Source organism: Arachis ipaensis, chromosome B08 (assembly GCF_000816755.2).
Source record: "Arachis ipaensis cultivar K30076 chromosome B08, Araip1.1, whole genome shotgun sequence".
Lineage (NCBI taxonomy): Eukaryota > Viridiplantae > Streptophyta > Magnoliopsida > Fabales > Fabaceae > Arachis > Arachis ipaensis.
In genome coordinates this window covers 1,130,871-1,143,406 of record NC_029792.2, presented here as the reverse complement: position 1 = coordinate 1,143,406, position 12,536 = coordinate 1,130,871, and the positions used below count along the sequence as shown (strand labels likewise).

The 12,536-nt window shown below is 35.2% G+C and overlaps 2 protein-coding genes across 2 annotated transcripts in view; one reads left to right on the top strand and one right to left on the bottom strand.

The window, feature by feature from the left end:
* Positions 1-1,539, top strand: part of LOC107612707 (protein FLX-like 3) — a gene marked incomplete in the record, with an annotated part of 2,051 nt that extends 512 nt beyond the window's left edge. Inside the window, 4 exon segments of the mRNA XM_016314416.2 lie at positions 13-429; positions 542-687; positions 907-995; positions 1,080-1,539. Of these exon segments, the coding sequence (XP_016169902.1) occupies positions 13-429; positions 542-687; positions 907-995; positions 1,080-1,163 (736 nt within the window).
* Positions 4,974-8,412, bottom strand: LOC107612704 (phospholipase D alpha 4). The gene is made up of 4 exons (XM_016314413.2): positions 7,935-8,412; positions 7,288-7,845; positions 6,004-7,198; positions 4,974-5,908 (listed from the first exon to the last, which is right to left on the bottom strand). Exons 1-4 carry the CDS (start codon positions 8,028-8,030, stop codon positions 5,466-5,468), a joined length of 2,292 nt encoding a protein of 763 aa, XP_016169899.1. The 5' UTR covers positions 8,031-8,412; the 3' UTR covers positions 4,974-5,465.

Genomic DNA, 12,536 nt, shown 5'->3' with positions numbered 1-12,536 from the left:
GCATCCCGCCGCCCTCCTCGAAGAAGAACTCGAATTGCAGCATGCCGAGATGCGTAGGGTTGTGGCTGACAACCGCAGGCTCATTGAGGACCGTGTGGTATTGCAGCGTGACCTTGCTGCTGCCAAGGAGGAACTTCACCGTATGAACCTTGCCATTGGTGATATTCGTGCTGAGCATGAGCTGCATTCCAGGGAGCTCATTGACAAAGGAAGGAAGATGGAGTCTGATCTCAGGGCTGCCGAGCCCCTGAAGAGTGAGGTTGCGCAGCTGCGAGCCGAGGTTCAGAAACTTAACACTCTTAAGCAAGAACTTACAGGGAAGGTTCAGACGCTTAATCAGGATGTTGCAAGGTTACAAGCTGATAATAAACAGATTCCCATGTTGAAGTCCGAGATTGATGGCCTACGCCAGGAGCTAATGCGTGCAAGGTGTGTGGCTCTGCTGTGATCGCAGTTCCCATATTCTGCTTCGAGCCCTTCTCTGATGTGCATTCCTGAATTTGTTAGCTTAAACTGATGGTGATTAGTTTTTGCTTTTTAGAACCATGATGGATTATGAAAAGAAGGCAAACATAGAGTTCATGGAACAAAGGCAATCAATGGAGAAAAACATGGTTTCCATGGCTCGGGAAGTGGAGAAGCTACGTGCAGAGCTTGCTAGTGTTGATGGCAGACAGTGGGGTGCTGGTATGACCTCTATGTTATCCTTCTATAGATATCTTCTTGTGTTTTATTAACTGTATGGGTTGTTAGAAAAGTTATAATTGCCTGATTTGATTTAATGGCTTGAATAAGGAAGGTCATTCAATTAGACCAATAGATGGCCTTAATAGAGTTGTATCCTCCATTTATTGATGATCTAAATAATTAAAATGATGATGTTTTGTTTTCTAATCATTTACAAAGGTGGGCCTTATGGAACACAGTTTGGTAGCCCCAAAGGGGGTTATCCAGCTCTGTATGCAGATGGATATGGACCATATGGCGTTCACCTGGTATGTGTCATCCTTAATTTATAAGTTTTAAATGTTAGGCTTCACCTTCAAGGCTTTATTCACCTCTTATATGCTTCTGTCTAGGGTGCTGTGGAGAAAGGTCCTCTGTATGGGGCAGGTGCTACTTCAAGGAAAGGACCTGAGAAGTCTCGCACTAATCGCCGTTGAAATTCAAGTGATCGCTGTTGGTGAAGAAGAGAGGCTTGCCATCACTTTAGCCCGTGTTAACACCATGGCTGTGATTGAGTTTGGCATCCTTCTATCTGTGCATGCCTCATCAATGCTTATTTTCTGGTTATAATTGGTTCGTAACTAGCATATATAGGTTTCGGTGTTGCTTTGTTTCGTATTTATAGGGAAAGTTGTTGCAATATGTCTAAGTTCAAAACCTAGTATGATGAAACTTAAATTTATCTATCTTCCATTGATACATATTTCTAGTTTTTTTATTATTGCTTTTGGCTATTATTGTTGTCTATCTTTCTTCTCGGAAAGACATGTTTTAAATAATTCATGAGATGAAATGAGGTATAGTTCCCATGTGCTGAAACATGTTGCCTGAGATTCAGTATTTGGTGGGTGATCGTGGATAGCTGTTTTAGAGGGCGATGGATACTTAAGTTGTATCATTATTATTATCAGTGCTCCTTGTTGAAGTTTTAGTAATCTAGCAATATGTTAAATAAATGGTGCTGCACAGATGGAGTGTGGATGTGTGATATTGAAATTAGTCCCATCTAGTGGGTAATTATTTCTGTCACAGCAGTCATCAGACAGAGAGGAACTTGGGGCATAATTTATATTAGGTATTCTGTTGTTTACTGAGGTGAACAAAATGAGACGTTACAGTTTGAAGGAGAATATAGAGTATGTTTCTTTAGGCTTGATGTGATAAATCTCAGTTATAGCTATTTCTAAGATTGGATAAACTTCACTGAAGAGCAGTATGGTGTTCCTCACCTGATGGATTTTATTAGGATTAGTCATTGTAGTCCTGCAACTGATAAAGGAGGCATCCTGCATAAATTTTTGGGAATATAACCTTGTGGGTGATTATGTTGCTAATGGCTGAACGAATGTAAGATATCCATTTCCTGGAAATTAAGCTCTAGGGTTTCATATTTAGTTAAGTTTTTGGGACTTTGTTTAGTTTCATTGCTGGAAAAGGTGCTTGTATTGACGGTGGCTGTAATCAAATATCGGATTTAATATACATGCCTGGACGAGATGTTCGGTTTTTGAAATATTCAACCTTTTGTTTTGTTTTCTCTGCTAAGTTGCTGGTGGTAACTACTGCTTTTTGCTGGCATGGAGGATGGGTGGTGGATGGTAGAAGCGTGTTGCGTTTGTCCAGAAGCAGTTGTTTGTTGGTGCATACGATGCCCAATACCCTATGATACTTTGTCGTGAGGAAAACCCCAAGAACAATGAAATTGGATGGAGTGAATACAGATTCAGAAGTATTTTGCACCATTATTTGGCCATGCTTTAAAACATGTTCAGTTTGATTGGACCTCGAATGCTTCAAACTATTAAGTGCTGTAGTGGTACATGTTAGAGCCTGATTTTAAACAAGTGGATTTTCCCAGCAAGATGGTAGTGTATTAGGTCTTGTACTGCTCTTGTTCACTGTTTATTTGAAGAGGGCCAGAAATTGGCTGCTGTCGATGTAGAATGAGATGTATGTTAGCTTACAAATCTGACCGGCACTAGGATTCAAGGGGTAAGTTAGTTCTATACCCATTCAACATGAAGAGTGAATCTCATACATCAGGGAGTTTCCCATTCTTCATATTGGTTGGGTTGCTGAAATCTTCATGATGCCCAAAATTCTATCATATATTGCAACCATCACTGTGGAATATCTGAAGAGAAGACTTTCAACCTGAAGTATGTCTGGAGGCGAGCTGGGGATCTGAAGCTCATAGGCAAGTATTCTGCTTATTTTATTGGTCTAAATGATGTAACAAGTATGGAACTTGCTATGTGTTACCCTTCTGATTACCATCATGTAAAGGTTTAGTATTCTGCTTAATATAAACTAGTAGTTGCACACCTGTATTAGGTCACCAAGTTCCATCATCAGATTTTGTTTCTAGGAATGTTATCTAACCAGAAAATTTAGAGTAATGTTTAGGAATCTAGCCTTCTAATTCGACTTTAAGCAGTAGTATAATATTAGCTGCAATGCATCCATTCCTACGAAATTGAATCTTCTGTATTCATATTTATTAGTTAGGTGCTTCGACAATTGAAGCTGCCTGGAAAGCTAAAGGATGCAAAACCTTCACATAGGTCCCAGTTGTCATTATCAATCTAATAGGAGTGAAAGGAAGGTTGAGATATTGGTTTGTATCTTAACAAATTGTTACATCATTAAGTCCCGCATTACATGAAGATATCAAACTCTGGAGTCCAACCTTGTTAAGGCAGTATCAGAACCAATCATGTGGCTGTCATTGTGGTGTGTAAGCTTCTACATTTTTTATGGATATGCAAAGACAGCCTTTATAAGTACTTTAGCATCCCTTTCCCGTTGAGCTAGTTTTTGAAGTGAAGTTAAAGACTCACAATTTAAGACCTACTATCATTTTGTGAAGTATGGTTGATTGCTTCTGGAATACCTGACCATCCAATTAACTTGGATGGATTCATGGCTAAAGTTGGACGCTTGCAACTTATAGGTTGAATTCCTTTCAAGTGGTGAGTTGATGTTGCTACTTCTCTCAGTAATTCATGTAGGCTATATTAATTTAGGAGCATTAACCCAGGGCTAGTAGTTACTGCTGACTTGAACATGAAGCACTCGGAGTTGGCTATCTCTAGAGTAAGTTTGAGTCTTCTCTAGAAAAGATGAATAGTCAGCTTCCCTGGGGAGTCAGAGGCTTTGGAGTTGCTTATAATGCTGTTCCAGTGTCCAACTGGATTGGAAATACCAGGACACATTTCATTATAACAAGTACTTTAGTGATTAATGTCATGAATCTCTTGAGGAGGTTTTTGTTACACTTGGTCAGGATGAAGGATGCTAACAGTCATTTGGCTTCCTCATTAGTTTCTTATAGTTTCAAGATTGCTCCCGTATCTTGTAGTTCTCATTTTATTTTGTTTCGATAAGGCTTTTCTATATGATATGGCATTAAGAGTAATGTTCATGCACTTGTCTTTTTATATATATATTTTTTATTTTTAATGTTTTCTCCCCCCCTTTGCACGCATATTCAAGTAACTGATGTTTTCTATTATTGTTGCAGATGAGAGGCTGGGAAATTTTGTAGGGGACTTTGAAATGAGGAAAACTGTCCACGTCTTTTGGCCTTAATGTTGCAAGATTTTGAGGAACAACAGTGTGTTCTTGATTGATTTTGAAATGCAAATGGGATGAATTTTCCCGTTGTGAGCTAAAGACTGGTCAATCAAGAGGATGTACTTAGATAGCTTGTTGCGTCAAGGTAAACTACATATATTAGCATGCCATTTTTGGCTGGGATCATATATTCTGAGATTGGATATGAAGCTTAGGTGGTGGTCACGGATTGTTTCGACTTACAAATGGTAATGCTGAAAGTTGTGACACAATTTTTGTCTGGTAGATGGTTCATGAATGATTGCTTCAGATGTTGCTAAATGTGGTTTCTGGAGGAAGGGATGTCTCCGTTTAGATATTTTTCAACACATGCCTCAAATTCAGGTTGATGCAGACTACTTCATACCACCAATATTTGAAGTTAGGCCAATGAATCATGCCTTAAGGTCGTTGCTATATAATCAGATTTAGCTTGAAACCTGTTCGATAGTCATTTCAACGCTTCTCCGCACTCATTTTCATGATCATGTGTTATACATGGCAAAGAACTTTACTACTATCATTTGATTATTCATTATTCCATCGAGATTTTTCATATAACCGCCACGGTTCCGTCATCGTGTGTTCCATGCATTGTACTTCCTTGGACTCAAATATGTTTCACAGATTTGATTTACTATACCTTTTGGTGCTGTTATAAATTTTTTTTTTTTTTTTAAAGTTAATCTATGAAGATAATCATTTTTTGTTTTCTATTCTTCAATAACTAGACTAATATAGCTGCAGATGAAGCATTATAATTTTATTGATGTTATGCTGAGATTTGCATGAACAGGACTTTTTGCTCGGAAATTAACTGCGATTTGATTTCATTCACTGTTAGGATTTCACTTAGAAATTCGTTTCCATATCACTCAGAGCAATGGAAAGACTAAACAATATTATTAAGTAATTTGAATTTACATCGGATGTTGTTTCAGCCCTCTTGTCAACACCAATCATCAGCAAATGTACAAGGTCTCTGCTTTTATCAGAATCATAAATTCATAATGTACATGAACACTACTGAAAGGGAAAAGCGATATATATCTTTTTTTTGGTTGAGAAGGAAAAAGGGATATACACAAAAGAATTGTTAGTCTTGTTTTTGTGTGCCCATATTGCTAAGTGGTAAATAGAGGGGGTAGTAATTTAGATCTCTTTCCTTTCACTAAACATTTTGTATCAGGAAAATAATCTTCACCATTAGGCATGTCCTCTACACACCCTTCTTGTGTTACCTTAATGGGGTATGTTACAAGGTGCACACCATCCATGTCCACAATCTCTTCATTCCTGTACACTTGCCACATTTTATCTCCTATCAACCGCATTCTATGCACACAATCCAACCTTTCCGGCTCCAAGAACAGTTCATCAGTGCTCCGGGTGTGTTCATACCACAGTGACATTCTGTATGCATGAATATCACCATGATTCATGAGTTTGTCAGACTCAGCTCCATCTTGAGACTGGTAGCATCCTATGGCAATCTCTGTGTCCCTTTGCCCATCCATGGATCTTTGGTTCACATTGGCTGATCCTATTAATATGTATAGGTCGTCCACTATTCATAGAAAGAACCAACAAAATTAAGCACTTTCATAGAATGAGCAACATAAGTTACTGTAACTAATCAACAATAATGTAATGATTTCATACCAATCATGATCTTGGAATGGACATAAACCATGAACCTTCTGTTTTTCTGTGCATTCCAGTATTGTGTTTCAGGATGTGGAGAATGTGGTGGAAGAAACTCATCTATTCCCTTCTGTTCCCTATTTGCAAGGCAGAAGAAATTCAAGTAGTCTCTTGGGTGCCCAGGTTCACCACTTTCTTGTATTGCTTCTCCAATTAATCCATACATCATTGCCATTGTTTCTCTGGTCCAATGCAGTATATCTTGAACTGGTTCACTTTCAGGAACACCTTCTGGCCACATTGGTATTACTATGTACACTGCAAACCTCTCTTTTGCTTTGATCTTACTAACCACCTTGAGTGCAATCTCAACTGGAATCAGATTTCCACAGCCACTATAACTATCTTTCTCCCACATATGGCACCCTCCAATGAAATATTGGTTCTCAATATATATGAATTTATCGGCGCGCCTAATCGCTTCCACATAAGCCTCATGTATGCTTCTCTCAACAGTAAGCTTTCTAAACATTTGACTAGCAGATACATGATCAATCGACCGGTATACCTGAACTTTCCAATCCCTCTCAGAGGGATTACTTGCAAAAGAAGGATAGAGCTTTACTAAGGTGTTGGCAGGGACTAGAAGAGAAGGATCACATTGCTTTGTCCATCTTTGCTCAAAATTTGTTAAAACATCCCATGCAGCCTCACCAGTTACACAAGCATGAGCATCATGCCATGGCTCTCTTGGCCCTCCTTTGTTGAGGCTAGCTCCTGCAATGTTTGTCTGGTAGAAGTCATGGTAATGAGATTCCTTGTCAAGTGTTCGGAACAACGAGTGTGTCTCTGTGTCGTACCGACCATCACAGAGATCAACACCACCCAAGAAGCTCAGAATCTCTCTTTCATTAGCAGAGTTGTTGGGTGCTCTGGTGTCCACAGTTATAGTTTTCTGGTGGTGAGCAAAGACTGTGGGGAACTTATGGTGTAATCTTGGACATTTTCTGCATATTACTTTTGTGTGTTTGAAGTAAGCAAAAGATTCTTCATCATGGGTGTTCATAACACCTTTGATCTTAATAAAAGGCAAAGATGTCTCATCATCCCAAATCATAATCCTCACAGCCACTCCTTCATCTGCTTTCCTCTTCAATAGTTCACCCAACTTTACTTCTCTGGCATGTGGGATTTCTGTTTGAGGATCTCTAACCTGAACAAAATAGCATGAGTGCAACTTTATCAAAACCAACATGTATATTATCAAAAATGGTATGAATGATATGATATTTTCTTATTTACCAGAATCATGTTGGGATTGAAGGACCACCCTGCAATGTAAATTAAATACTTTGCACCCTCAATTGCTTTGTAGACATCCTCCCATAGATTTCTTGGTGCTCCACATAGATCAAAAGGAGGTTGAAAATCATGTGAATGATGAGCATCATGATAGAGCTTAACTTGACAATTAGACCTCTGAGGGAATGTAGCATCATTAATCCCTTTATAATCCCCACTGCTAATTATCTTTGCCCAACTTGTCTCCAAATCTGCTGGCTTAAACCATAATATGAACCTCAACTTGAGTTGTGTGCTTGGTTTTCCATTTTCCATTAGGAGGGGGAGGAAACCATTCATGAAGCTTCCTTCTTTCAATTGCTGAGCCTTAATTTGGAATTTTCCCAATATGGAACATGATGTTTTCAGAGTGATGGTGATGGTTGAATCACATGGATGAGCACATTGAATCTGAAAAGTTTGGTTCCACACACGCCCTCTTTCTTGTGTAGTTTTTGCCATCACCTTGTTGCCTATTTTGATGGTCACAAAAGCAGGCTTTCCATTTGGACATAGACACTGTTAAAACAAAAAAAGAGACATGACAGTTATTTCAAAACTGAGAATAATGTAAATACTATATAGAATGATAGTTATCTAAAACTCACATTAAAGGGAAATGAAGGAGAATAAGGTGTGGCATCAAAGATAGTAGCTTCAATTGTTCCATGGAGAAGAGAATGCTTTTCTTCCATTACTGCCATAACCTTGTAGCAACTTTTTCACAATGAGAAAACTATCAACTTTGCTTTGACTTTTGAGGTAAACTGAATATATATGATCACATTTCATATATAAAGGTTCTATGAGGTTGGTGGTGCTACATAATGCAGATGAAGAAGCAAAAAGAAGGGACCTTAAAATGCAATTAAACTGTTAGAGGGGAGCTTGGAAAAACTTGTAGTTAACCTTCCAACAAGTTTTCGCTTGAAGCACAAGTTTCTTGAACTCAAAACACAGGAAAAGACCAAATCAATATGATGGTCAATTAAGAAGAATATGCAGAGGATTAAGAGGCTGACTTTGTTATATTAATCCAATATTAATTAATTAATTAATTAAAGCTGGAACAGTTTTGTTGGATTCAAACAATTTCGTGTCAACTGCATCACCACTAGAATTTCTAGTCGTATTAATTATTAACTAGAAAGAAAAGTATATGGAACCAACTCCAAATCAGCCAAAAATGGATCAACTTAATTAATTATAAATATAGTAATTACTTTTATATATTTATGATTTAAAATATTGGTTATTAAATATTTCACCACATTCAAATTAGGAGGAGATGTATCATTGCAACGTGAATCATGGAAACTGATTCAATTAGTTTCTGTCTCTTCACCCCCCTTCTCTCTCTAAATGCTTAAAACATGATAAATCAAAAAACATATTCAGAATCATCCAATTTACAAAGAAAAAAACATCTTAATACATAGTATAAATACCATCCATATAGAGATTTTGGATTCACCCAGAGGCATTTGGCTGGTTTTTTGCTAGAACCATCTTGGTTCCCTAGCATTATTGTAACTAGAATAATAATTTTTTTTGGTTTAATTACTCTGTTGGTCTCTATAGTTTCGTGAAATTTTCAATTAGGTCCCTACACTTTTTTTCTTTTTAATTGGGTTCCTGCACTATTTTTTTTTCAATTAAGTCCCTCTTAGTAGTAATTGGCTTAATTTTATAGGGACCCAACTAAAAAAAAAAATTGGTATAGGGACCTAAATAAAAGGAAAAAAAATATAGGAACCCAATTAAAAAAAATTTGTGCAAAGACTCAATTAAAAGAAAAAAAGTATAGAGACCTAATTGAAAATTTTGCGAAAGTATAGAACCAACAGAGTAATTAAACTTTTTTTTTTTATGAAATTGAATAGATTGAGTATCTTAATCTCATACATGGTTCACCACCATGCATGATGAATCCCAACCGTGAAGATTATGAAACATAATTCATCAAATACGTGAAGGTTTGACAATGTTGTATGTGTCACATTACTCACTTTCTTTTGATTAACATAATTGGTTGATGAGTGCCTTGCGGGATTGACAACTTATCAATACTTAAGATTCCGGAATAAAAACATGGTGGGGGAAAAAAATTAATTAAGAAACCAAAGTGTCACTGTCGTCTATTGTCTTGTTTTCAAATATGTGTTAATTAAGGAGTATATGCGAAACAAATTATGCTCTTTGATATCAAGCTAACAACTATCCATGGCGTGTGCCTTGTGGGAAACATAAAAAATCATTTTTTAATGGAAGAAAGTTGCATTTGATTTTTCATTAATTATTCTTTTATTGCTCTTATTCTCAAAATTGAAGTTTTCTAATGAACATCTTATAGTTAATTATAATAGAATTTCACATCAAACACTTTTGCCACAAATTTTATTTTATTAATTATATGTGACTGTTATATTGTCGTGACGATGTTATGTATTAAAAGAACAAATAAGTCTCTAACAAAACACGCATTTTGCAATTACTCAAAACTACGTATTTTAGTGAAACAAATAGGAGGCATTCATTGGTACATATTAGGTATGTTCTCTTTAAAAAATAGAGTAAAGTATCGTTTTTGTCCCTAACGTTTGGAGTAAATCCTATTTGTGTTCCTAACGTTTAAATCGTCCTATTTGTATCCCTAACGTTTGTAAAAGTGATTCAATGTTATCCTGCCGTCAATTACACATCATGAATGCTTTAGTTTGAGTTTCAAAAATCTCTTCTTGAAGTTAGAATACAAATGTCTGGGATAGAATCGATGATCTACTCCGAAAAATACCTCATCAAATGTTGAAACTAATTCTTACAACATTTACATAATTCACTTTTCTAGGGACATAATTGAATCTAAACACAAATAATGGATATAATATTAAAATCGAACACATCCAAGTGAGAATAATTGAAAAATATAATATAATTTGTTAGTATAATTGATAGTAGAATAACATTGAATCACTTTTATAAACGTTAAGGATACAAATAGGACGATTTAAACGTTAGGGACACAAATAGGACTTACCCCAAACGTTGGGGACAAAAACGATACTTTACTCTAAAAAATAATACTAAATTTCAAGCTTTTATAAATGATAGAATTTAGATGATAATTTATCTATAGTTGTATTAATGTAAAATTGATAGTCGAAAACTATTATATAATTTTACAAATTTAATTAAATTATCATCTAACAATTATCGATTACCAACTTCACATAAAAAAAATTGCAGCATAATATTTAACTAGAGTGAGACCCGCGCAATGCGCGGAGAGGTAGATTATTTATACTATATAGTATATTTTAATAAATGTTATATTAAAAATATTTTAGAGAAAATATTTATAATAGATTTTAAATTTATTTATTTTTAAAAAAGACATAGGTTATTTATATTAGAGTTATACAAAACTGCATTTTTTTTTTCATTTTTCGATTTGCATTAATGGCTATACTTTGTCTTTTCTTGCGGTTTTTTTGTTTGTAAATAATGAAAAAATAAATGAATGAGAATGAAAAATATATAAAAATGTTATATTAAATTTAAAGAATTTTTGACAATTAGTATAAGAGATTAAGAAATGAAGAGTAGTAAGAGTCTTAATATGTATAAGTTGTAGAATTTGAATATTTGTAACTGAAATTTTTTATAATAATTATTATTATGACACTTTTAATGTATGTTTATTGCATTTAATTAGTACTTGATGTTTCAATTGAATAATAATAGATAAGAGTTTTTTGTTTTAATTTTTTTAAAACATTTTACTAAATAGTGATTGGTTGATTTTCATCTAGCCATTTTCGGTATTAACTCTTCTGGTCTGTCATTACCACTGCAAATCCTTCTACAACAAAGAGAATAAAACATGGTCAAAGAATGATAATCCATTTTAAGTAAATTGTGGAAGTAATATTGCACATGTGGAATAACAATTTGAAAAAGAGGAACACGTAAATGTAAATTGTGGAAGAAGTACTCCACATGTAAAATAAGAATTTATAATTTGATGATGAAATATTGCAATTAATAGTATATAGGGAGCAATAATTTTAAATGCACATCAATTTTGGTTGAGTGTTGGACAGAACCATTTACAAAAGAGGAATACATAAACTTGTGCTACTTGCAATGAGTTAACAATAAAAATGTTATTATTTATAACAAATAAATAAGGTTATTGAAAATGATACTGAACAATGAGAAGAGTAAACGACAAAGTTGAAAATCTTAAGGAAAATACCTGAGACAAATTTCTTACGTTGGCGGTGTCGAATGGTGACGTTGGTCTGAGACCGCAAGAGGAGGAATGAAGTTTGCCTTGGTTTCTGCAATTTATGCAATGCGGCTCCGCCGGAGATGGATATCGCGATGTACAATTTGTTTTGAGGAAAAAACAATGGCTCATGGGACCGGAAGAGGATGAAGGAAATATGATAGGACCGAAAGAGGATGGAGGAAATAGGATCTTGGTACGGAGAGGTGCTAAGAGGGTGAGGGTTTGAGAAAGGTAATAAGCTCTTTGGTTTTGAGAGCTTTTTGTTGGGGTAAATGTTAATTTGCGTTTTTGTTGTTTTAGAAATAAGGATTGATTTAAAAAAAAGTTAATTTGTTAGTTTTTATTGTATTTTTTAGTTGTTTTTTGTGTTTTTTTTTATGTGAAAATAAAAATTGATTTGACAAGATTTGAGTGATGTATTCTAAAATTTTGCCAAGTAAACGTTGATGCTGATATGGCGTTAGTAGAAAAAGAGAAATAACTTAGAAGCAATGACCTATGTACCTACTTTTATATATTAAGAATCTAAATTTTTTTTTTTTTTTGGTAAGTGTAAGGGGCCGTAGGCCCAAAAAAAGAAAAAAAACCTACAAAACTAAACTAACTTCGGGGCAAGGAACCCCTTTTACATCATCTCTCATTAAACTAACTAAATTTTAATGTGAACAAACATCACATGTGTTTGGTTTGGCAGTGATCACATAAGGCTGTTGCCCAAATTATACGATATTTATGCCTAACCACAAATCAGTAGTAATGGGCCATCCCACTCCAAAACAAACTTGGACTTAAGAACATCCTTAAAATCTTAACACACATTGTTAACTTAAGGCCTAGGCCCAGCTTTGTGTTAATAAACCACTTTGCACCCTACATTATATTACCTGATAATAATTTTTTGGAGAAAAAATTAAAT

What these genes read in the sequence shown, in the direction of transcription:
- LOC107612704 (XM_016314413.2), bottom strand. Translation starts at nt 8,030, where the DNA reads ATGGCAGTAATGGAAGAAAAGCATTCTCTTCTCCATGGAACAATTGAA. An exon ending in CTCCTTCATTTCCCTTTAAT is followed by an intron (nt 7,846 to 7,934) that starts GTGAGTTTTAGA and finishes TTGTTTTAACAG; the next exon opens with TGTCTATGTCCAAATGGAAA. An exon ending in TCAATCCCAACATGATTCTG is followed by an intron (nt 7,199 to 7,287) that starts GTAAATAAGAAA and finishes TATTTTGTTCAG; the next exon opens with GTTAGAGATCCTCAAACAGA.